The 23,680-nt window shown below is 43.1% G+C and overlaps 2 protein-coding genes across 4 annotated transcripts; both read right to left on the minus strand.

Annotated features, from left to right (window-relative positions):
- Window positions 1-598: 598 nt before the first annotated feature.
- LOC306794630 (kelch domain-containing protein 1-like) lies at window positions 599-9,027 on the minus strand (the record flags this gene model as incomplete). Its single annotated transcript, XM_079292758.1, has 13 exons — window positions 599-734; window positions 1,211-1,290; window positions 1,794-1,881; window positions 1,995-2,067; window positions 2,443-2,555; window positions 2,670-2,728; window positions 3,002-3,076; window positions 3,219-3,317; window positions 3,439-3,529; window positions 3,852-3,964; window positions 4,265-4,376; window positions 4,615-4,685; window positions 8,926-9,027. The coding sequence occupies 13 exons, from the start codon at window positions 9,025-9,027 to the stop codon at window positions 599-601; spliced, it is 1,212 nt and encodes a 403-aa protein (XP_079148884.1).
- Window positions 9,028-10,202: 1,175 nt separating this feature from the next.
- plekhm1 (pleckstrin homology domain containing, family M (with RUN domain) member 1) lies at window positions 10,203-22,500 on the minus strand. 3 transcript variants are annotated; one of them, XM_079292750.1, is made up of 12 exons: window positions 22,332-22,500; window positions 20,984-21,073; window positions 20,035-20,276; window positions 19,179-19,841; window positions 18,596-19,043; window positions 17,621-17,768; window positions 15,532-16,512; window positions 15,141-15,286; window positions 12,315-12,508; window positions 12,179-12,242; window positions 11,935-12,092; window positions 10,203-11,460 (listed from the first exon to the last, which is right to left on the minus strand). In XM_079292750.1, the coding sequence occupies exons 2-12, from the start codon at window positions 21,035-21,037 to the stop codon at window positions 11,352-11,354; spliced, it is 3,207 nt and encodes a 1,068-aa protein (XP_079148876.1). In that variant the 5' UTR covers window positions 21,038-21,073; window positions 22,332-22,500; the 3' UTR covers window positions 10,203-11,351. The 3 variants fall into 3 exon arrangements, with proteins under 3 accessions (XP_079148876.1, XP_079148874.1, XP_079148875.1); XM_079292748.1 differs by having other exon boundaries at window positions 12,179-12,508; XM_079292749.1 differs by having other exon boundaries at window positions 12,179-12,508; window positions 22,318-22,500.
- Window positions 22,501-23,680: the final 1,180 nt, after the last annotated feature.

Genomic DNA, 23,680 nt, shown 5'->3' on the forward strand with positions numbered 1-23,680 from the left:
AAGGTTTTTCAGCAGTGCAGTTTAAATGCTTTCAGGCTTCAACATTTTTCAGACAGATCGTCTCCCATTTCTTAATTTTCAGCAAATTTTTCACAATTCATTTCAGCTTTCAGCATTCCCAATTTTCTAGTTGTAGTATGTAATCATTTGTTGATTGCCGATTAATACAAAATGTAAAGTAACCCAAAGTAAAAATGACAATATTTGCCTCTAAAATGTAGCGCAGAAGAAAATCAAATTGAGCAGAAAACAGAAATACTCAAGTCCCTCAGAATTGTACTTACCTTACTTTGTATACCACCAACGAATAATAAACCGCCACAGTAATATACAACATAACTTTTATTCAAAAACAGATTGCACATCATCAAATCACTACTAGAGTAAAATGTTACCAAATCTAAACTGGCTTTTAAAATAAGGCAACAAGCTTAATTTACAAATGAATGTCTTCAGTTAAAACAATTGAACTGTAGGATGTTTAGTTCTTAAATGATTTGAAACAAAGAAACCAACACACTCCTGACACAATGAAAACAGTTCTGTAATAATTGACTGGCTCAGATTAAAAAAACAAACAAAAAAAAAACAGTCCTCGTCAAGCTGTGAGAACGGGCTTCGTATTGGAGAAAAAGGCGACTCGCTTGTTGATCTTTTTGTGCACCTTTGAGGGTAGACAGTTCAGCTGCTTCCCAAACAGCTCTGAGTTTCTTCCTATAAAGTCTTCACACATTCTAGAGAGGAAGTAGAATAAAACACAGGTTGTTCAGATGAGTCTTGACAGAGGTTAGCATGGCAGACTGTAATCCTGACGAGCTTCCTGCTCTACATGGCAGATCACAGCCACACTTCTACCATAGGAGAACAAACATTTACATTCGTTTGGCCAGAAAATTTACTTTCATATCACGTAGTGTTCTGAGAATCAGATAAACACATCACAACTTCAAAAACATTTTAATCCATTACACATACATGTGCCACAGACGATTGCCTAATGCAAGAATAATGTAAAGCTCATTAGCCCAACACCATGTCCTCTGTTTGTGAAGCTGCACACAGGTCCAACAGGGCGAGAGTATAAATAGCTGTTTAAAGGGTCTCTGTGGACTTTGTTAAAACTGCTTAGCAACAACGGAAAGCAAGCAACGTCACACGATGCACAGAGAGCCGCCAGTGCAGAAATTAAAGCGTGGGAGGTTCAACGTACCTGAAGAGTGAGTGCGGCTGAGTCTGGAACACGAACACGTCTCTGCAGTGGTTGTCGGAGGGAGCCCTCAGAATGACCACCTGGTGAAGCGGTTTGATAATGACATGAGGGTTGACGACTGATCGATTACTGGAAATTATTCAAATGGTAAAAGTTTGTAGACTTAGAACAGTCCACAAAAACTAACTGGATTTGCACTAAATTTTCTACAGATGTTTAGTGTCCCCAGAGGATGCACATGTATCCCCTCAGTAATCCTCTAGTCTAGCTCCATCAACAAGTCCAATAATTACTTCGTCCTTTAGTCCATAATCAAATACCTTCAAGCTCTCATCACTCAGCTGTTCCTGCGTGTGTGTAGTACTAACAAGCAAGTTATCATGCTACCAGGCTAAGCTAAGATTGTAAAACATGCATGTTTTGATTTTCATGCCACTAAAAGATTATGCTGCACAACAACATTTCATTCACTAAGACCTCACTATGGACCTAAAAATAAACCGTTCAGTCAGAACAAATTCACTGCCAAATACTTGTATTATTTTCCCATGAAAGTGGATCTAAAAACCAAGCGAACACATACTGAGTCCATGAGGAAGCGCATCTCGCTGCTTCCCCCGAACACAACGACGTCGTCGTCGTCACTTCCCAGGCACGCCGTGTGACACACTCTGAGGAAGACCAACATCCGGGTGAATAAAAAGATCAGCTGCACACAGATTTTTAAAAAAGCACCATGAGCGACACGTTAACAGGAAGATAAAAACACTGACAAATCAACTACCTGGGCTTGTCTTTGTGTGGGTTCACCATCTTGTTCCACTCTCTCGTCTGCGTGTTAAACTGCCAGGCATCATCTAGCACAGAGAGGTCAATGATGAGACGCAGATGAAACCACAGGGAGCTTCACTTTCAGTATTTTGGGAAAACGAACTACTTGAGCAACAGTTACGTCCTTCGACCCTGGGCACACTTGTCCAAGACAGATAAAGGCTTAAGATGTTTGTAAAATGCAGATAAAGTGTTTGTTTGACAGCTCCAAGGCCAGAGTAAATATCTCATTGGAAAGTCAAACCACAAAACAACCAAAAAGACGCAAAATTCCATCGTAGCTTTATTTTGTGGTCATTTGGCATCTCTTCGTGTTGCCCTATAATCCGTCCATGCGGCAGAGAAGACTGAGCCTTCAGAGTTGAATTCAGAAGCATTAAAGATCGATGCCGGAGACTTACTGAGAGTCTTCCCGTCTGTGCTGAGACCTCCGTACACGAAGAGCGTGTGATCTGATGTGGGCGTCATGGTGAACATGGAGCGTCCCAGAGGCGCACAGGACGGGGAGACGTCACTGGTGGAAAAGCAGCAGAACGCAACAGACGTCAGCACATTGTTGGAAAGAAGAGCCGCCGATAATAAGGTGACCATCACTGGTGTGTGTGAGAAAGAGCGTAGGAGAATTTACAATTGAGTCCAAGTCCAGGTCTTCAGGTCTAAGCAGAACATGTCCAACTCGGTCTTTTCCTGCAAAAGAGTAAAGTCCCGACAGTGTTCAGTTACAACACTATGGAGTACGCATGGTCAAAAGGCTGCTCCACATCTGCATGGTCAGACACAACTCAAGCCCAAAAGTATGCAGACAAACAAACAGTTCACCCATCTGTGATTAAACTCTTAAAGTTATTTAAAACCATTTCTCTACAGATCTGCCTTTGTGCCTGAGGGCACCGTCACATCACAGGGTGTGCAGACATATTTGTGGCTACATGTTGTTTTTCACTGTACACGTCAACTCACCACACCGCCAGAGATGTAACCTTTGTTCCCCAGAAGGGCGCTGGCATGGCAGCCTCTGGGGTCCGGAGCAGAACCCTGGACATAACAAAAACAAACTATATTCACACCCAGACATTATATTGGTGTCTAAAAGTAGAATATAGTGCAGAAAAAGAGCTGAAATACATGCTCAGCCTACGTTAACGTCTTAGACGTGAAATCATGTGGTTCCACTCACCTGAGTCTCTGGCGTGCTCCACGTCGCAGTGAGAGTGTCAAAAACACTGACTTCATTGTTCCAGCCCCAGCACCGCAATAATGCGTTTCCAATTGTGGTCTAAAAAGACGACAGTGTACTGTGATATCAAACAAGTTAGATGCTAAAGTTTGCTGATAGAAAACAAAAAAGTACAATAAAAGGAAATCGCTGCATGTTCACGACATTGGTTACTCTTTACCCAGGACATGTCTTCCACGACGAAGTTGGCCGTTGATGCGTTTCGTACCTCCCCTATCGTCTTACATCCATATCCACCAAAGAAGATTAATCTGCACCAAAACAAAATTTAAAATTGAATGAATTCACATTGTGAAACAACAAAATTTAAATATTTGTTAAAAGAAAAACGATCAAGATTTGGTTTATACCAGATCATAACCCCCCCCCTCCCTCAGCTAAATCTCTTTTTGAGGTGTTAAAGCTACATTTGCATCTGTTCAGCTGTGATTTAAAATGCAAAATGACAAACTCTTCAGTCATGTAGGTGATGTGAACAGCTGCTGGAAAGCTCAGCTGAGGCTCATTTTCAGCCGTTTGTCTTCGCTGGTCCAGCTCGTTTGTGTGCTGTGATTTCCTACAGACGGGACTGACCGGTCTCGGTGAACCCAGCACGAGTGTTTGTTTCGCGGTGACGGCGTCGTTCCCTTGGTGTCGGTCACTTTCTTCCACGAGTAGCTCTGCTCTGTGAGGTCGACGCTGAACATCTACAAGCAGGAGAGATAAACGCATCACAACAATCAAGCGGCCGTCACTTTTATCCAAGAAGGAGCTCAGGCAAGATTCCCAAATGGAAAGGCTTGATTCTGCCACGTTGCACAATGTCTTTGCTTTAAATTAGGAACTTGGGGAAAATAATCATGCAGCAGACAGAATATGGATGCTTAAGGAGCAGAAGAACGCCCGGTATTCATCTTTCAGAAAAAAACAAAGATGCTTAGCTCGGCGACTCCAGTGTAATGATGACACACGAGAGCTTTTACAAACGACGAGGTCATGGTAGTCACCTCGTTAGTGTATCCGACGGGTTCGCACCCTGCAAAGACGTAGAGCGCTCCGTTAACATGAGAGCCACAGAAGCCAGCTGGTGGAGCGTCCCCGGTGATCTTCTTCCACTCCCTGTCACACAAAAACAAATAAGAAACCAAATGTGATCTCATCCATAGATAGTTTCAATCTACAGGAACTTTTCCATTAAGAGTTTATTCAACAGATTCTCCCTTTAACCGTCTTGGCATCATGTCCCTTTATCTTTTTATTTCAATGAAAAACAGGCTCTGAGCCGACAGCCTTAGCTTCAATGTCAGGGTGACACAGAACTCATATCAGCCGATTAACTGCATTCTTCCCGTCTCACCACGTCCCGCTGTCCAAATCACAGAGCCATATCTCATCAGAGGGCAACATCATTTCCTCTCCACCAGCTACCTGTGAGGGAGCGCAGATAAAAACAAAGTATGAAAACATGTACTCTTATCTGCTGAACAACAGCCACCAGAAGCTGCACGAGTTTTGGCTAAAAACTGCTGACTACAAACATCTAAAGCCGACTACAATGGCTCCTGTTCCTGCGTGTGGTGGAACTGTAGATGTATATTGAATCTATATGTTAACTGTCATGATGCAACAAGATACGGTCGGGGAATGTTTTCTCCGTCTAAACATGTTCCGCTCTGCTGCCATCCAGTTGCTTTTGAGAGCGTCGCTGCATGTTTTCCAGGTGAACTTTGTTCTCTTTATACGCACAGACTCAGTTTATGAGTTACACCAAACCAAAGTTAACTGGCTATAGATCCTCCCGTTTCAATTTACACAGCATTAAAAAGCAGGTGTGAGGCTGCAGTTACAGGTGAAGTGCGTCCGCCACACCTTAATCAATGACAGGGTGGACAAAATATGAGAAACACCTCTCAGTCAGTGACAATGCATTTAAATGAAGATCTCTAAAACTGTTTGAACATCAGGCGTCATAAAGGAGGATTTATTACAGCCCGTTTTAAACTGAGTCAGTTCGATCAACATAATAAACTGGCATGTCATAACTCAGTGCATGGACTATGACAATCAAAACATCCAGCAAGACAGACATTGCTCAAACCATTAAAAGTTGCTTGTGTCTTTGTAAGTGCGTTTGTGTGGCTTAGAGCAGGGGCTCTTAACCTTTTTGACCTCGGGGCCCAACTTTTCAAGTACAAAGTGTCCCGGGGCCCACTCTGACTATATGCATCAAAAGTGTCAGACAACCTGTAGGTCATACAGAAACGGAGCAGTGGGCCTTTGGAGTCAGTAAAAAAAAAAAGTATCTTTCAGTATAAATAACTGCCGGTGGCTGTATCTGTACAGGTAAAGGACAGTATAGGGCTGTAACTACACTATCAGTGAACAACTGCCTCAAATTTGAAGAAGATTGGACAAAGTATGACCATTCTACAGAGTTTCTTCATGAAGAGATCCAGGCGGAGCTCTAAAAGGACATTTGGAGACCCAAATGGACACATGGTAACACATGATATTCTGACACACTAAAGGTGTTTCTCCCTTTATATTTTGATATTATATTATTTTCCTTTTATTATTAGCCTTTGCAAATTGCAAAAACTATGTATATATGGTCGAAGACATGGTGTGTGAGTAGCGGACTTGCTGTGCTTAATGGCTGCGACCGAGCGCACGAACAAGAATGAGAATAGCTCAGTTACGCAAACGTTGGTTGACGCTTATGGAAGAGGAGGATAAGGTTTGTACTATAAGTACTAGCGTTTTCTGAAGCCACTAGCTCCATGGTAACATCCGCTAGCACGTTGTTGGGTCTGTAATGTGTCTTCTTCCGTCAAAATGCTGCAAGATACGACTCGCAGCGGTTATGGCGACTTTGGACAGTGTGTGTGTGGGCTCCTTTTGTGGAGAAACCATAAGAAATGAAAGAAAATCTATGATTTCTTTGCAAAGATGAGGATTTTGGGCATGCTGCGATACCAAACACGGACATGTTTTGTGACGTATTTGCGCAAACAAGCCGTTGGAACGGAAGGGGAGGGGATCGAGGATGCCGGTGTTGAACAGGCAAAACCCTTGTTAAATAAATGAGATGATACAATGTGATGATCACAAAGACATTTATTATCATGTGTATGTAAACCTGCACACACAACAAGAAGCCCAACAGACTTTCCCACGAGCGTTGGATGTTTCGTCGCTACGTGTCTCTTTATTTTTGAAGGCTCCAGTGCTTCGTTTGACAGCATTAGCCCACATTCCACACACTGAGCACTCGGCTCTGCCTCGTTGCCTCCGTTCACAAAGCCGTACTTAAGAAAGTCAGGGTTGTACTTGCGCACACATTTAGACTTTTGGGGGGTATGGCACCACTGTCGTCTTCATTTTTTCTTTTTAATAACTGATCCATAACTTTCGCTACAGGCTAGCGGCTAGCTGAGTGTCTTCTGCTTATTGCAGCTTGTTAAACAACTGACTGACTCATTACCACCACCAGGTGGTGGGAAGCGATATTGTAACTGAGCGTCTCATGATAACAGTAATATCTCTGGTGTCTTCAATTGATAACCTATGCGGTCCCGCGGCCCACAGGTGCAAAACTGAAAGTTTTTCGCGGCCCTATCATGGGAAGTTATGTCACCCCTCTCCTGAAAGAGCTGAACATTTTGATATTCGAACGGTTTCTGTAGCTTAAAAGAATTCCAGCAGTAGTGATATTTGTTGTAGTAGAAGTATTGTTCGCAGTATAAGTACGAGTAGCATTTGAATAGTGATAGCAGTAGTGATATTTGTAGTAGCAGTAGTAGAAGTTCTCATCGAAGTATTTGTAATTAGAAGAAGTAGTAGAATTAGTAGTATCAGCAGTCGTACTAATAGCTGTAGTAGTATTCGTACTGGTTATTAGTACTGGTAGTAGCAGGAATAGCAGTATTAGCAGTTGTGGTATCAGTAATAATAGTAGTGGTAGTGGTAGTAATAGCAGTAGTGGTAGTAATAATATTTATGGTAGCAGTAATAGCAGTAGCAACAGCAAAAGTTGTAGTAGTAGTGGTAATACTAGAAATATTATCAGTAGTAGTAGTTGTCGCAGTATTAGTAAGAGCATTCATTATTTCAACAAAAAAGCCTAATTTGAGCGACACGTTTAAATACAGTTAATCCATGAGGCTTTTATTTTGAAAGGGTGGGACTGGGTGGGGGAGGGAGGGGGAGAGGAGACATAATCATCATGTTTGACACATAAACAGAGGTTATTAAATGACAGGCTTCATCACAAGCAGTTCAGTTAGAATTCACTCTCTGGGGCTTTTATTTTGAAATGGGATGTGGGGGAGAGGAGACAGAATCATAATGTTAGATAAACACAAACCGGTTATTAAATGACAGGCTCATCACAAGCATTTCAGTTAGGATTCATTCTGTGGGGCTTTTATTTTAAAATGGCATGCGTGTGTGTGGGTGTGTGTGGGGGGGGGGGGTGGAGGAGGGGGGAAAGACCTCTAAAGATCCCTAAGACCTGAATGACTGTATGAGAGACACAGAGAGAGAGAGGGAGAGGAGTATGTGCGCGTGTGTCTGTGAGTCTGTGTGTTTATCAACATCACTAATTGGCTCAATCGCAAACACCTGTGTGCCTAAAGCCATTTCATGGAGATAAACAGGGAAACACCTCTCAAACAAATCATCAAAACTCCCATAACCGTAGCTCCTATTGCTCCGATATTAATAATTGAGGGGACGAATGAGTTGAAGAACAGATTCTGTAAAAATTGTGTCTGTAGTGTAAAAAATGTGGCTTAACTGGCGATCTAGAAATGGGGTACAGTGTTCTGTGGAAGATGTTTTTGAAGCAAAATTTAACATTGGTCTCTATGGAGCAGAAAGTTGGTTTTCCTCTCAATTAACGGCTTCCGTGTCAAATGTGGAAATCTGTGGGATTCCACAGTAATTTTTCTACGACAAGGACAATATTAGCTACTTCTACATCCAGAAATTATGCATGAAAAGTGAAGACTGTGGACACAGTGGCAAAACACAAATGTTTTTTTCACAAGAATCTCAAGCTGCTCTTCACTCTAGCGTGCGTGACATCACGCACGCTAAGCTGCGCAATACACATCCATTATAAAGTCAGAAAAGGGCTGAAAAATCATAAGTTAAATTGCTGCAGTTCAAAAAGTGTAAAAGATATCAAAAAGCTGAATCATGTTGGCGATAGTTAAGGGTTTTCTCAACATTTGAAAGTTGAAATGGTGTCTGTAGCTGAAAGTATGAGGAAGTTGAAGGATTTGAAAGTTAAAGAAGTTTAAGAGGATTTGTAAATATTCTCCATAGAGATCCCATTCAAAAAAAAGTTGCTAAAAGCTTAATAATTCAAAAAGTTTAAAGGTTAGAAATAGAAAAAGTCATAGCAGACATGAGCTGAACATTTTGATAGTTGAACGGTTTCTGTAGCTTAAAAAATGAAGAAGAAGAAGCGTTGCGACGAAACGAGGGACGGAAGAAATAGTGGAATAAAGAAACAGGATAACAATTGTTGGAATGCTTAACAGCATTCCAACAATTAAAAGAACATTGGGGGTAACTGGAAGACCCATGAAGTACCCAGAGGAGAAACAGGTAATGGAGACGTATACCTGCACAGGTAGAACTACATACCGACGTCTCTTACCTGGTAACCTCCCCACACATACAGCGTCCTGTCCTCTATGAACGCCGTGTGGCTGCTTCTCCCCAGCCGGCTCACCGGGGCGCTTCTCTCGGCAGCATCCATCCCCAAAAACTCTGGACTCTTTTGTTCCTCCGACTCACCGCTCAAATTAAAAACAACTAAAATGTTTCGCAGAGATGGGACCGCTACCAGGAATGTGTTGTTCGCTCAGAGAGCTGCAGGCACAGAGGAAAGCCGACTGGATTGGAGGGTTTGCGGAACGTGTTTTTCGTGCTCGCTATCCTGTTTCACTCCTCCCATTGACAGGATCCCTGTCGTCATGCCCGTTTATTTCTACCATGAAATCACGTTGCGTTGAAGGAGGAACCCGCGTTAACTCATTTAACACCTCTAGGTTTGCATTTAACGTGAGAATACCAATTAAGTGTGCGTTAAAGCACTTTATTTACCAACCGGACAGGGCACGTGTTTGTTTATTGGTTGTTTGCTTCATAATTAAGCTTATGCACATTTCTAGTTTTAGTTTGCCCATCATTTCTGCAGTTTGCATGTAATAAAGTAAATTTGCTCAAAATTTACTGAGAGGATAATGTCCAACTCATCCAACACAGGTGTGTAATTGATTTAATTAAGAGTGCACAGCGTTCGTGTGAGTCACTTCCGGCGCGTTGCGCATGACTAATCCGGCAGCAATCATTGTGTGATTAATTGCACCTGTGCATTGTTAAAAGTCCCGCCTGTTCCTCAACAGGCCTTTTTTTCACAGCAGACATGTTCACTTGTCATATAGGTGGAAAATCACAGGTGTTCCTACAGTAGTAGAAAAATAATCCCAGCATGCAACACTGTTGCATCTCTAACTGTAAAGTTATTAAAATACATTTTAGGATGTCAATAGATGGAAGACAATCCTTGATCCTTGAAGTAAAGGTGCTATTACAAAAGTTTAATTTATTGTCATTGTATGTTATGCATTTGTATACTTAGTTATTTTATTTCCATTTTCTTTCATTAAGGTAATATGAATATGGTTTAATTATATTTGCTGTATCAAACCACCGCCCCTTAATTAAGAAACAAAATGTATTTTCTCTTAAATCTAACTTAATCTTGAGTAAAGGACTGCGTGTGTGTGTGTGTGTCTCAGCAAAACATTAACACAACAGCCCGATGAGTAAACACATCAAATTAAATCTATAGCCAACGATCCAGAGAGCCTTTGTGCCCAAAACAGAAGAGATTCATCAAGTAACAGTCACATTTAATCATAACGGTCATTTATACATCATACATGAGAAGACAAAGACAAACCAGGAATAGTTGTAAGTATTCAGTGGTTGGATATGTTCTGCATATATCCAAATGAACTTCATTAAACCATCAATTACTTCTTTGTTCTCTGCAGATTTTGGCAAAAGGAAAAGTATCTTAATGTGCAAGTTCATCTCTACATCAGAGTCAAATATTCATGAGAAGAAAATCAAATTCAGCAAAAATGAAAATGTCAAGAATGCAGGTTTGTGTTAGTTGAGGTGTAGCTCTGTGTGTCAGAAGATATTACAACTAAAGTAGAGTTGAAACATCAGTGTAACAGTCATCACGAGTACGTGCAAATGTGCAAAATGTGTTTTGACTTCAGGATCAACACAAAATCAAACGATTCATTATTATTATTTATTTTCTTCAGCAACTTTATGTCATACGTCAGTGTGGCTCACCCCTTTGTCCTTTTAAATCACACACATCAATGTACGTTTGTAAGCTTGAAAAACTTGTAAGAAACATTCCACAAAGTCTTCTCTATGACTTGATTCACATTTTTATCACAAGATCAGTTTCTACTGCAGTGATGTCACTACTTCTCGTGGTGAAGGTAAATTAAAGGTGAGGTTGAGCCGTGTTAAACACACCAAGTGGAGAAGAGCGTAAAGCTTAAAGTAAAAAGAAGGCACAATCAAAATATAGAATAGTAGAATATTTCAAGCACTGCTTTAGATATCTGTGCATGTTCAGTACCCAACCAACCTGCTGCATTATGTTTAAATATGTGGATCTGAGAGAAAGGCAGAATGTCCTGTGGAGCATTTCTGTTGAACGTAGATACAATAAAGACAAACAAAGCAAAAAACACACCATGTAGAAAATGTGTTGATATGATTCTTGGCAGCAACCTTCACCAGTGTCACGTCCTCCGTTTGATGCCGAGTCTGAATTCAGAGAGGTATTAACGTCACTGGTCAGTGACATCTGGCTGCATTATGTCAACGTCACGAGGCCAGATGTGCCTCTAAATTAGTGCGAGAGAGTCGAGCTACTGCAGCACCGTCGCTCTCACAACACACTCGTAATTGCACTTGAGGTTACGTCGTGTAAAAGCTAGATTTTCGGTTATTTTTCCGCTTCCTTGTTAGTCGGGGCCTCACGGCTCAGTACTGTGGATTCCTCTCCATGTACTTCTTCATCCGCTGACAGCGAGGACACGAGACCCCAGCAGCCTTACAGGCCGAGTGGAACACCGCTTTACAGTCTTTACACCTGGGACAGAGAAAGAAAGAAGTATTAAACAGATACAGGTTTAATAGCACACCGTGAACAACAACTAAAAATAGAAAACTTCAGTGCATCCAGTTTGTTTTGTTCTCGAACAAAGATTCGAGCACTAAATATTTATTCTGTGACATAACTAAGACAGGATGAAAACAGAAGATTTAAAACCTCTCTTCATTTTGTTTTCTATGATGTGATTGGATTATATTGTGGCACGACACGATGAAAAAATATTTCAGTTTCGTCTCCTTTAAAATGACAAATTGTCCCGACATCACTGCATTTGACTTTGACTGCATTGGTATCTAAAATTATTATTTAAAAACGAATTCAAAACAGAAACAATGATTTTAAGTCATTAGGAACAAATGAGATGAAAGGCAAAAAATTGCCCAAAGCCTTGTCTTACACTACAAATGATTTTTAGACAATAGTAATTGAGGCGACCCAGTAAAAACGTACCTGGTGGTGATGTCGAGCTGAAAGGGGAAGATGATGTCATTAGCGTGGCATATCTGACAGATGAAGCCCCGCTGAGTGCACAGGTCACAGTGGAACACGTGGTTGGAGGCGTACTGCAGCAGTGTGAGCAGGTAGTTCACATACTCATCCTCTGCTATCTAGAAGAAACAATAACAACACGTGTTACGATTGTTTCCCGGAGGCAGACGACCGGTGCGGTGGCACGATGAACACAGCGGGATACCTGTCGTAGGTCCATGACGCTGTACAGGTGGCTCGACTCCAGCAGGTACGTCCGCTGCTCCATTCTGACAGACGGTTTTAAAACATACGTTAGAAAACGTCGTGGTAGAATATGGTAGAATGTAAAACGCACACACCTGGCTTGGAGGTTCTTGCAGGCTCTGCTGCGGCAGGTGAGCAGGTAGTCGCCCAGCAGGCGTAGCCTCTGCCGCAGTTTGTGGGCATGAGACATGGAGTCGGCGTGCGTCACCAGCTCAGGATTCAGGTGCTCCAGGTTCAGCAGAGGCTCCTGCTCCACCTGAGCCAGCAGATGCAGGGCCTTCTTAGACACCTGGACACACACACACACACACACACACACACACACACACACACACACACACACACACACACACACACACACACACACACACACACACACACACACACACACACACACACACACACACACACACACACACACACACACACACACACACACACACACACACACACACACACACACACAATGTCTGACTGTATCTGTACGTACGGCAAGGCAAGTTTATTTGTATGGCACATTTCAACAACAAGGTAATTCAAAGTGCTTCACATGAAACCATTAAAAGCATGAAGGCAAAAGTAAAGGAGATTTAAAACATACATTGAAACAATAATCGATGTCTCCCTGAGACATTACGCTGCACGCAATAAATCATACACTGCCGCAATTCTGCAATTACTCGCACACAAACCACGTCTGGAAAAGATCTCTGCCGATCTGCGTTTTATAGTCTACGCCTTGCACGAACTCGGTCCCGGAGGAAATGGCGATATATTGTGCAGTCCTTTTAAAACCATTAAAAGCATCAAAACATAAGGCAAAAGAAAAGGAGATTTAACAGCAATTAAGAACAGTGTAGGAAATAGAATACAGCAGTAAAATGCAGAAATGCAGGAAATTGATTAATATATGAATTGAATGTGGTTCAATTAAAGGCAGCAGCAAACAGAAAGGTCTTCAATCTTGATTTAAAGGAGCTGAGGGTCTCAGCAGACCTGCAGCTTTCTGGGACTTTGTTCCAGATATGTGGAGCAGAAAAACTGAACGCTGCTTCTCCATGTTTAGTTCTGACTCTGGGAACAGAAAGTAGACCGGTCCCAGACGACCTGAGGGGTCGGGATGGTTCATAAGGTAGCAGCAGATCAGAGATGTATTTTGGCCCTAAACCATTCAGTGCTTTGTAAACCAACAGCAGGATTTTAAAGTCAATTCTTTGTTGGACAGGAAGCCAGTGCAAAGACCTCAGAACTGGAGTGATGTGGTCCACCCTCCTGGTCTTAGTGAGGACTCGAGCTGCAGCGTTCTGAATCAGCTGCAGCTTTCTGACAGACTTTTTACAGAGACCTGTAAACACACCGTTACAGTAGTCCAGTCTGCTGAAGATAAATGCGTGGACAAGTTTTTCCAAATCCTGTTGAGACATAAGTCCTCTAATCCTTGATATATTCTTCAGGTGATAATAGGCTGATTTTGTAATTGTCTTGATATGGCTGTTCAGGTTGAGGTCTGAATCCATAACTACACCTAGATTTCTGGCTTGGTTTGTGGGTTTTAACATCAGTGATTGAAGCTGAGCGGTGATTTTCAATTGTTCGTCATTGGTACCAAAAACAATCACTTCTGTTTTACCTTTGTTTAATTGAAGAAAATTCTGGCACATCCAGTTGTTGGTTTGTTCAATGCAGTTACCAGCCCTTGTATGGGATTATAGTCCCCTGGTGACATAGTTATGTATATTTGTGTGTCGTCTGCATAATTATGATAACACACTTTGTTGCTTTCCATAATCTGAGCTAGTGGAAGCATGTAGATGTTGAACAGAAGAGGCCCCAGTATTGAACCTTGGGGAACACCACATGTAATTTTAGTCAGCTCTGATGTGTAATCAGCTACAGACAAAGTATTCTCGGTCCTTCAAGTAGGATTCAAACCAGTTAAGTGCTGTGCCAGAGAGTCCCACCCAGATGTTTAGTCTTTCTAGGAGTATGGCATGGTCGACCGTGTCGAATGCAGCATTGAGATCCAGTAACACTAAGACTGAACTTCTGCCATTGTCTATGTTTAAGTGGATGTCGTTGAAAACCTTAACAAGAGCAGTTTCAGTGCTGTGGTGCTGTCGAAAGCCTGACTGGAAAACATCAAAGCAGTTATTTACGGCCAAGAAGTTGGTCAGCTGTTGGAAAACCGCTTTTTCAATTATTTTACTTAAAAATGGGAGGTTTGATCTTGGCCTGTAATTTTTCATCGTTGCGGAGTCTAAACTAGCTTTCTTTAGGAGTGGTTTAATAACTGTAGTTTTTAGGGCTTGTGGGAAGACACCTGAGAGAAGGGATGTGTTTACAATTTGTAAGAGATCAGTGGTCATGCAGTTTGAAATATTTTTGAAAAAGTGTGTTGGTAGAATATCCAAGCAGCAGGAGGAGGACTTCAGATGTAGTATAATGTCTTCTAGGCTTCTACAGTCGATTGAATGAAATTGTGTCATGATATTTGAATGGATGTTAGATCGGGACAACACATATCCTGTGGTTGATGTGGAGGCACTGACTGCTTGTCTAATTTTCTGAATTTTGTCAGTAAAAAAGGAGGCAAATTGATTGCATGCCCAGGTGGATTGGAGCTCAGCAGCTACCGACACTGGAGGGTTTGTTAGCCTATCGACGGTAGCAAATAAGGCGCGTGTATTGTTCTTGTTTTTGGTTATGATGTCAGAGAAGAATGACTGCCTTGCATTTCTAAGTTCCAAATTATAATTGCGAAGTCTCTCTTTATAGATGTCACAGTGAACCTGGAGATTAGTTTTTCGCCACCTGCGCTCAGCTTTCCGACACTCTCGTTTCTCTATTTTGACCAGCATAGCATTTCTCCAAGGAGATCTTTGCTTACCCGAGACAACGGTAGTTAAACATGCTGCACAAACCTCTCGCTGTGTGAGGTCCCAGTTGTGCACCATGCGTGAGGGGATGATGGTGGTGTCGCCGTGATGACAGGAGTCACAGTAGTACTGGCCCGAGAACTCACACAGCCGGGCTCTGCCCAGAGACGGGCCGATCGGCTGAGGACACCCTGTGTGTGTGATACGCAGCGCAAACATCCTCAGCATCTCATTCACAAAAATGATGAGAGACCTTTGAGTTGATAAATAGTCAAAAATTCTGCCCACATGCTGTCCACACCTCACTGAGATCAGAACTGGTGTGTGTGAGTGTGTGTGCGTGTGTGTTAGAGATAATGATAGGCAGCCACTGGATCGGGACATCAACTACCACTGGACTCGTCTGATTAATGTGTGTTCAATAACTCAACATTACCTGCACACTTGAAGCTCTGCGTGTCCAGCCCCTTCTCTGAGGGAACAGTGCACAGATGCACGAGGAGTGCTCCATCTTCTTTTAGCCGGTGCTGCACCAGTCTGTGGAGATTTCCACTCATACCGGGGAGGACTACAGGTGCCTCGCCGGAGCCTTCGTCCTCCCCACTCTCCAGGTACGAGTCCAGAGCCCCTCGGATCAAAACCCTCCAAGAGCGAGCCTCCTCTGGGTTCTCAGCTCTGACTCTCAGCGTCTCCCGGACGGTCAGGAGTTTGAAGAAGGCCGGCCCTCCCTGAGACACGTCTGGCACCACGTCCCGGATTTCCTCGATAGGGAGCGTTTGCCGCAGCTGCTTCCTTCCTTCTTGGACCTGAAACCCTTTCAAGGCCTCCAAGGAGAGGGAGAAGACCAGAGGCACCCATGTCCGAGCCTCTGGATCTGTGGAGAAGTACAAAACAGCTTCTTTGATTGCGTCATTTTCCAAATCCGCAGTCCGAGTCCAGTCGAGGTCCTGCAGAGGAGGAGGAGGCGCCTCCTGCCCTCCGCATGGCCCCGTGTCCGGGGAGGAGGGACCTCGCTCTGGGCTGGAAGGGACGGAGGAAGGGGATGCCGCGTCCACGCCGTTCTCACAGGCGGGTTGCAGCACCTCCCAATGCTCATCGGTGAAAGGCGTCTGACGGCATTTGATGACGGCCTCGACTATCCGGTCCACCCAGTCCTCAGCTTCGCCGCGATTCGCTGCCCGGAGGTAGAGCCGCTTGCTGGGGAAGGCCAGCTCGAAGCGGCCCTCGGGCGAGGTGAGGCGGGCGTCCTCGCATCGCACCAGGGAGCAGTTGTCGCAACAGGTGCGCTCCTCCGCGTTGACGTACAGCCGGAACTCGAAGGGCGACAGCTCGCAGTAATAATCGCGCCACATCCCCATCGCACCTCGACGCTCCAGGTGACCGAGCTTCAGCAAGCCACGGAAAGGGTTGGACAGCCCTGACAGACAGACGGACACAGATATTAACGGAAAGTGAAGGAAAAGGAGTCTCCATAAAAACAGGATCTGTTGACAGATAGAGCCATTGTATTGTATTTGATCATAACTGCTTTAAGTCACAAGAAAAGCATGATGAATATGAACGTTGAATAATGAATCTGTTGACCTGATTGGTGAGATCATACAGTATCTGGTCCATAGTTCAAGCACTCACTGAGTGACGTCTGGCCAGACATACAGGTTTATTACATTCCAGTGTCATCTGGCCACGTCCCACTAATGACGTAACAACAACTGGTGGTTTTCTTTGTTCACCAGACAGCTGATAGAACCTGCTGCGATGTCACAGATCGGGGTGTGGTGTGCATCGGTTTCATTCCACAGTTTCCTGTGCTGCTGGCATTTCCTGAACTAAGTGAACAGGATTGTCCACATTGTCACTGTTTGGGGTGTGGTTTGAATTTCCTGCACCATGTAAACACGATGATGTTATTACCGACCGAGCGGCTGAAAAATGAAGTCAACCGGCCGCTTGAGGCTGGCTACAATCCCCAGAGACCCCCGTGTTAAAATGCCCAACTGCAGTGCAGAAATAAACACGTTTGAGTTCATGACAACTGTACAGCTCCACTGACCTACAGGGGGCAGCAACACACCAAGTAAACTCACTGAAGATAAATCTGTGTTGTAAATGTTTTAAGAGGAAGGAAATGTGTTCAACCTCAAGAATGCACTGAATGTAAACATCGATTTGAGTGATAACTGAAAATTTTTGATGTAAAAACAGTTAGTGGCACTCATGGCTGAGACCGAGGATGCAACTAACACTTATTTTATTGTCGATTAATCTGATTGTTATTTTTTCAATTTATTGTGAAGATAAATGTCTTGTTTCACCAAAAAAGAAGATTAAAATATCATATATTCATTTTACAGAGACAGATGAAAAAGAAAAGCAAGAAACCATCTCATTAGAGATGCTTGAACCAGAAGAAAGACAAACAATCTTAAAAATAGTTGCAGATATATTTTCTGAGGTTGACTAAATGTTTCAGCTTTGAATGACACAGATCAATCTGTGACAGCTGGTAGACGAGGCAGAAGTACCTATTTGCCTGCGATGGACGACACTAGGAGGTGACTGAGAGACCTTGAGCTCAGCAGAGGGAGCAGGAGGAGGCGCCTCATCGTGGTCCGGCACCTCCTCCAGGTGAGGCTTGTAGATGTCGTCCTCAGAGATCCAGGAGCGAGAATGCTGCAACAGAAAAGACACGTTTGTCTCCGAGTTTGGGACTGCAAGTCGAAGAAAACAAGACATTTTAAACTGGTTTCCAACATCAATTATCTTGGATTAAATCTTGATTAACTGACAATTAGAATATCTTTTTGTTGCAGCACTTCTATCAATGCTTTCTAACAAACATGAGTTTCAGATGATGATTTACTCATCAATGAGCACAACTGAGCTGTCTTCAATAAAAGAGCAGTTCCTGTTATCATCTGTCTTTGGGGTTAGTAGTGTGAGAACTATAAAAAAAAAAACTTGATGAGTAGTGTCTTTCTCTGTTTAGAACCAATGTAAAAATGAGTCTGTCTGGTTTGTCACCATCTTGACAAACCAATGTGTGGCAACAACAGAGAGTCCTACATTTAGTGGCATACCCGTGAGCTGTTCCTGCTCGGACATCAAGGCAATCCTGCATTTCCCCCGTCTGTACAATCCTTAAAGGGGAACCGTTTCTCAACCTCTGATTTTCCATGTTTTTGTGTCAAAGTGACTAACAAGTATTGAGAAAGAACGCTGCAGACAGCAGCGGCTCAACAGGTTGTGATGTAATCGCCTCTGCTCACCTTCGATGGTGTGTTATCTAAAATACTTTCAATGTCATGAATATTATCTGATTTTGACGTCACAATGCGGATGTAACGGGAGATTTGAGAACAAGACTTCTGAGCGAGACACAACAGACCGGATCAAACGAAATGTAAAGAAAACGTTCGATTACTCTGTCGTTTTTTGAAGTTGTACAGAGGAACCACAACACAGTGAAACACATCTTTTGAAACAGGAGAGGGTCTTACCGATAGAGAATCTGAGGACAATAACCTGCTGGTGGAGCGACGTGAGCTTTGATCCACTGAAGGCTCTGCTTCTATCTCTACCTGGAGAGGCTCAGGACTCTCCTGGACTCTGGTGATCTGTACTTCGTCTACAGGCTCCACAGGCTCAGTAGAAAGCATGTCCGTGTCCAAGTGTGCCTCAGGAGAGGCGTCGATGCACGCTTCAGAGGGAGAGTAGTTAACGTGGTTCTCATCGGGTGTCGCCGGTGGCTCTGAATCAGACAGCACAGAGTTTGGGACGTGGTCCACGGGGCCTCGGGACGCCGTAGGGGGACCCTGGGTCTCGCTGTCGGAGCCGCTGAACACGGCCGTCTCCGAGTACTGATCCGGACCCGTGCTGGAGACAAAGGAGTCTTCGCGCATGGAGTCCTGACTGCAGTGGCCACTCTCCCGGAACTCTGTCAGAGAACTGCCGAGATAACAACAAGTCATGATATAGTTAAGCTTATAAGAAAAGAGAGGAGTTCACTACTTTCTATTTCTAAAGTTAAATGATAAAGCTGACAGTATTCTACTTAGAACTCAGATAAGAAGACCCACTTACTCCTTCTGTGGCCTCTTGGTGCTGATGGTGACATTAATGGACGTGTCCAGGTCACATGAAGACCACTGCTCTCCCGTCGGGCTGCGGGGGTCCTGCCCCTGCAGGAGGCTATCAGAGCTCAAGCTGGAGGAGAGCTGGGAGGAGCCTGTGGTGTCCAGGCTTAAGTTAGATGAGTTGAGTACAGTACTACCCCCGTGTAATACACCCGTCAGCATCACTGGGCAGCCTCTCTGCAGATCCTGTGCGTCTGAAGAGCCCGACGACTGAGACACCGTATCCCAGGACTCTTTAAACGCGGGCTTGGAGTTGGGAAGGTCTCCGCCGTTGAGGGACAGGTCGATAGTGTCCGCTTGGGACAAGGGGCAGAGCCCGGCGAGAGCCAGAGGCGTGGTGGTCCATTCGTTGAGGACGGCCGACTTGTAGGAGAGGCTGAAGGTGAGCGAGGCCAGACCCTGGAGGTAGCTGAGCAGGACTTCCCGCTCCTCGGTGTCCAGGAGCAAGGCACTGGGCTGGTAGTGGGCCCGCAGCTTGGAGCCCTCGCGGAACAGTGACGCGAGGTAGCACTCGAGCAGGCCGTGGTTCAGGGCCAGCCGCAGCCAGGCTCGGCAGCGACCCACGTCGGTGCCCACGAAGCTGATCTTCTCCAGCTCCTTGACCACATCACTGGGGAGTTCACAAACAGTGTTATCATCACATTGGAGAAGCAGGAATCCCTGAATGTTTAGCCTTTTTGCTTGAAAAATAAATAGACCGATTACCCGACCATCAAAAGAGTTGCAGATGAATGTTCTGTTAATCTAATTCAACCAATCATTTCAGCTCTACCAACGTCCTTTTAGAATAATGCGCTTTTTACCGGTGGGTGACGGTCTTGAGGAGGCTCCAGAAAAAAGGCTGAGGGAGGGATCCTCGCTCTCCCTTCCTGCTCCGGCCCCCAGCGTCCGAGCGGACGTACTTGCTCCTGATGCCGTGGATGAAGACGGCCTCCAGGGCACAGCAGAGGAGGTTAGCGTCCCCGTCGTCACTGGTCACCACTGCGTCTGACGCCACGTATCTCTTCTGCAGGGCCTTGAGCGACTGTGCCAACTTCTCCTTGATCTACATGTGACCGATGCGTGTGAGAGGAAAATATCATCAGCTTCCTTGTTTCTCTTGGTGAGAGCTACTAAAGGTGCGGTTCAGATGGGAAGCAGGTTGGCAAATAACCAACAAACATTAGAGGCACAGCACAGAAAGCAGCCAGCACATTATCTGAAGAGAGAGCCGCAGGGTGAAGTCTGCGTGGCCATGTTGTTATGAAACCTAATATTCAGATTACCTACAGTCACATGACACCTACTGTCAGCTGACATGGACAGACAGAGAACATAAACATATAGAAAGTAAGCCTACGTTACGCAATAGGTTGCAAAATCAAAACGAATTCTTCAGCAACACTCGCGACAAAGCAGCGACGGTCTGAAGCACTCTTCTACTGTGCTTGAGTTAGGAGGACTCGCATACATTAATTCAGCAGTACATTGTGCACCGTCTGCAAAGCTCTGCTGTCATAAATCATAGTAACTGTTAACCAACCATTAGATTGTCTGTTAAATAAGCTACGCAGGCAACTGAATGGATGAACATGTGTAGGGTTAAAAAGTGGCGCAACGTTGAAGAACACTTACAACAGTACAATTACAACATTTAGCCTACTTCAATGTCACAACCTGGTATCACAGTAAAGATAGAACAAGCAGGCAGGAGAGAAGTCTACGAGGTCACAGGATATTTGCACACAAGGGCGGGGAAACTTGTGGTTTTACCTTTTTGACATCTTTAGCCTCGGGCGGCGTATCTGGCATCTGTGTGGCTAGCATGGCACCTCCTGGGAAGGGTTACTCCCACATGGCACGCTGAAACACACAAAAATATGACTCCTTTCAGCACTTAAACATCTCTAATAAACGCTTTATTGACCCCTAGCTTCCCTGTCGACATGACTGATGACTAGCTTGCGTGCCCCTGCAGACGAGCAAGGCATGTGACGATCAGGAAGCTGGTTTTATTTTTGTTCTTTCTTCCTCACTTCGTGCCACTGAGCTATCATGACATTTTTCCATCACGAGCCTGCTGTATCCTACTGTGACATATCTGCTATTTCACAGTTTTAGAGAGTAACCATGAAGTCATGTGAGGCGCTGATTAAAGGAGGTTGTCTGCAGGGAAGTAGCTACAAAATGCAGCAGGGACTAACTTCCTTAAATGAAACGAAATGCGCGGTGAGGGCAAATACAAGGATCCAGAGACACAATGCCACTCAGGTTCCCCAACATGATGAACTACAGAAAAGGTCAATCTTTAATGGGGCAATTTGGTAGTTGCAGAAGTAAAAAGGACAAAAAATAAACGAGACATAGCATAAGGTTTAACGTTAGTCGTGTAATATAGTACACTATAGTATACAACAGCAATATAACATAACAGAATAGAAGATTAAATATGATATGTCGTAGAACAAGAATAGATTTAATCAAAAACCTCCAGAGACAGTTACTGAGAAAGACATAGGATTAACTGTATCTAACAGCAGATAGACAAGTGACTTTAAGTATTATTAGCCTTACAGAATTTAATAATATAACTTAATTATATATTATTATAATATATTATACATATAATAATTTATAGACAATATAATTAATATATATTATTATACTATATATAATAATACAATGAATTATAATTCATTTCTAATTATATTATATATTAATATATAGAATTATTCAAAATAACTTACTTTCGGTTAAAACTAGGTTAAAACTAGCTCACATCTCCTCAGTTAACTTACATTAACTTACACTTACACGAACTAAACCTTTGCACTATTGTTTAGTTAGTTAATTTAATATGATGATTGTATATATTGTGCATTTTTATATCTAATATTTTTACTCTGTTGTTTTATTTTACCTGGACCATAATTGCTGCTGTTAGCTTCAGTTTTTTGGGCGTGTGTGGTTCTTTAAAACTCGAGCTGGACGATTCGAGACATCGAAGTATTACAGCACAAACACAGCACGTGCAGCACGCGCACCAGCAGCTTTGTTAACACTGTAATCATGACAGTTTTAGGATGAATGTGGGATTAAAAACGAACCTTTGCTTCCTTACCGAAAACCGGTTGGCTAACTTGCCATTGAAGGTCCAAAGACAACCGCCAAAATCCCCCGTAAATTGTTATAAACTCAGTAAATGTAAATTAAAGGCAATGTCAATCCGTACAGTCGCTCTCCATCGCTTCCAAATCATCCCAAAATCCAAAAACTAGCGTTAAGTAATCTTTGTTTTCTCGAGAGAGGGTGAAGACGCTCTCTCGTCACTTTCCAGTGTAGCACTGATGCATCATGGGAAGTTGACTTCACGAATGATGCATTCAGGCTCCCTAAAATATATAGTAAAAGTGAGAATAAGCGTTAAAGGAACGTATTTAAACGACATTTTACGGGCAGTCCTTCTTCTTCCCTATCGTTTTTTATCTAACTATTTAGATAATACATTTACTTTTTGTATAATTTAACTTATCTTTTACATTTGCAACTGTTTACACCTCAGCATGTGTTGCCCATGTGAAATCCCTGCTTTACATGTAACACCCAAAGGCAGCGCAGCTCTTAAAGGCGTACTGATGTTGTGATGTCTGCTGAGGACTTTATGTTCCCTGAGAGTTCCTGTTAGACTGACAACACACCTCCAAAATATTAAATCAACTACTCCACAGCTTGTAAACGGTCAAGTAGCTCAACCACAGTATCCCCACAATTATACTTTTTGTTTAAATCATGTTTGTGTGAAGAAAAGATAAGCTGCATAAGGAGGAGACTAAAAAGATGCAACATTTAAACAGTCACATTTAGGTTTATTTGGATCCTGGCAATTGGTTGTCCCTTCTGGAGAACATTCCATTGCTAGTACAACTGCAGTCTGAAAATACATTGATTCAGAGCTAATATGTAGTCATCAGATGGCTCAACAGGGGGTGACAAAGTGCATTTAAAGATTAAATCTCAGATTTGGATTCTTTTGTGACTTTTATGGTTGTTGGTGAATGTGAATCCTAAATGTCTTGCATGTGTGTGTACAGTTTGTTAACACTCAACACTATAACATGAAGCAATATCCTTTCTATTGTGGTAATAATGTGATAAAAAACAACTGCCTTTATTATTTTAAAAAACAAGATAACATTGTCATCAGTTTAAATGCTCATATATAGTGCATTTTTTTATATATTTATATATGATGTATTCATATGTTTTAATATATTTTAGTTATCTCTATTTGTCAGTACTCATTTCTAACTTATGCTGTTGCAACACCATTATTTCCACTCATTAAAGGCTTTTCTTATCCAACATGCAGTATCTAAAATGTCCACAAACTCCGTAGAATGCTGAATGTCGTACTTAAAAGGAAGATACAGAAATAAAAACGTACAAATATGTATTGTCAGAAAAAAAGGT

The sequence above is a fragment of the Melanostigma gelatinosum genome (genome assembly GCF_949748355.1).
Source record: "Melanostigma gelatinosum genome assembly, chromosome: 21".
Classification (NCBI taxonomy): Eukaryota; Metazoa; Chordata; class Actinopteri; order Perciformes; family Zoarcidae; genus Melanostigma; species Melanostigma gelatinosum.

What these genes read in the sequence shown, in the direction of transcription:
- plekhm1 (XM_079292748.1), bottom strand. Translation starts at nt 21,037, where the DNA reads ATGCTAGCCACACAGATGCCAGATACGCCGCCCGAGGCTAAAGATGTC. An exon ending in CGTCCATCGCAGGCAAATAG is followed by an intron (nt 16,513 to 17,620) that starts GTACTTCTGCCT and finishes TCTGTCTGTCAG; the next exon opens with GGCTGTCCAACCCTTTCCGT. An exon ending in CAGCTCGACATCACCACCAG is followed by an intron (nt 11,461 to 11,934) that starts GTACGTTTTTAC and finishes TCTCTGTCCCAG; the next exon opens with GTGTAAAGACTGTAAAGCGG.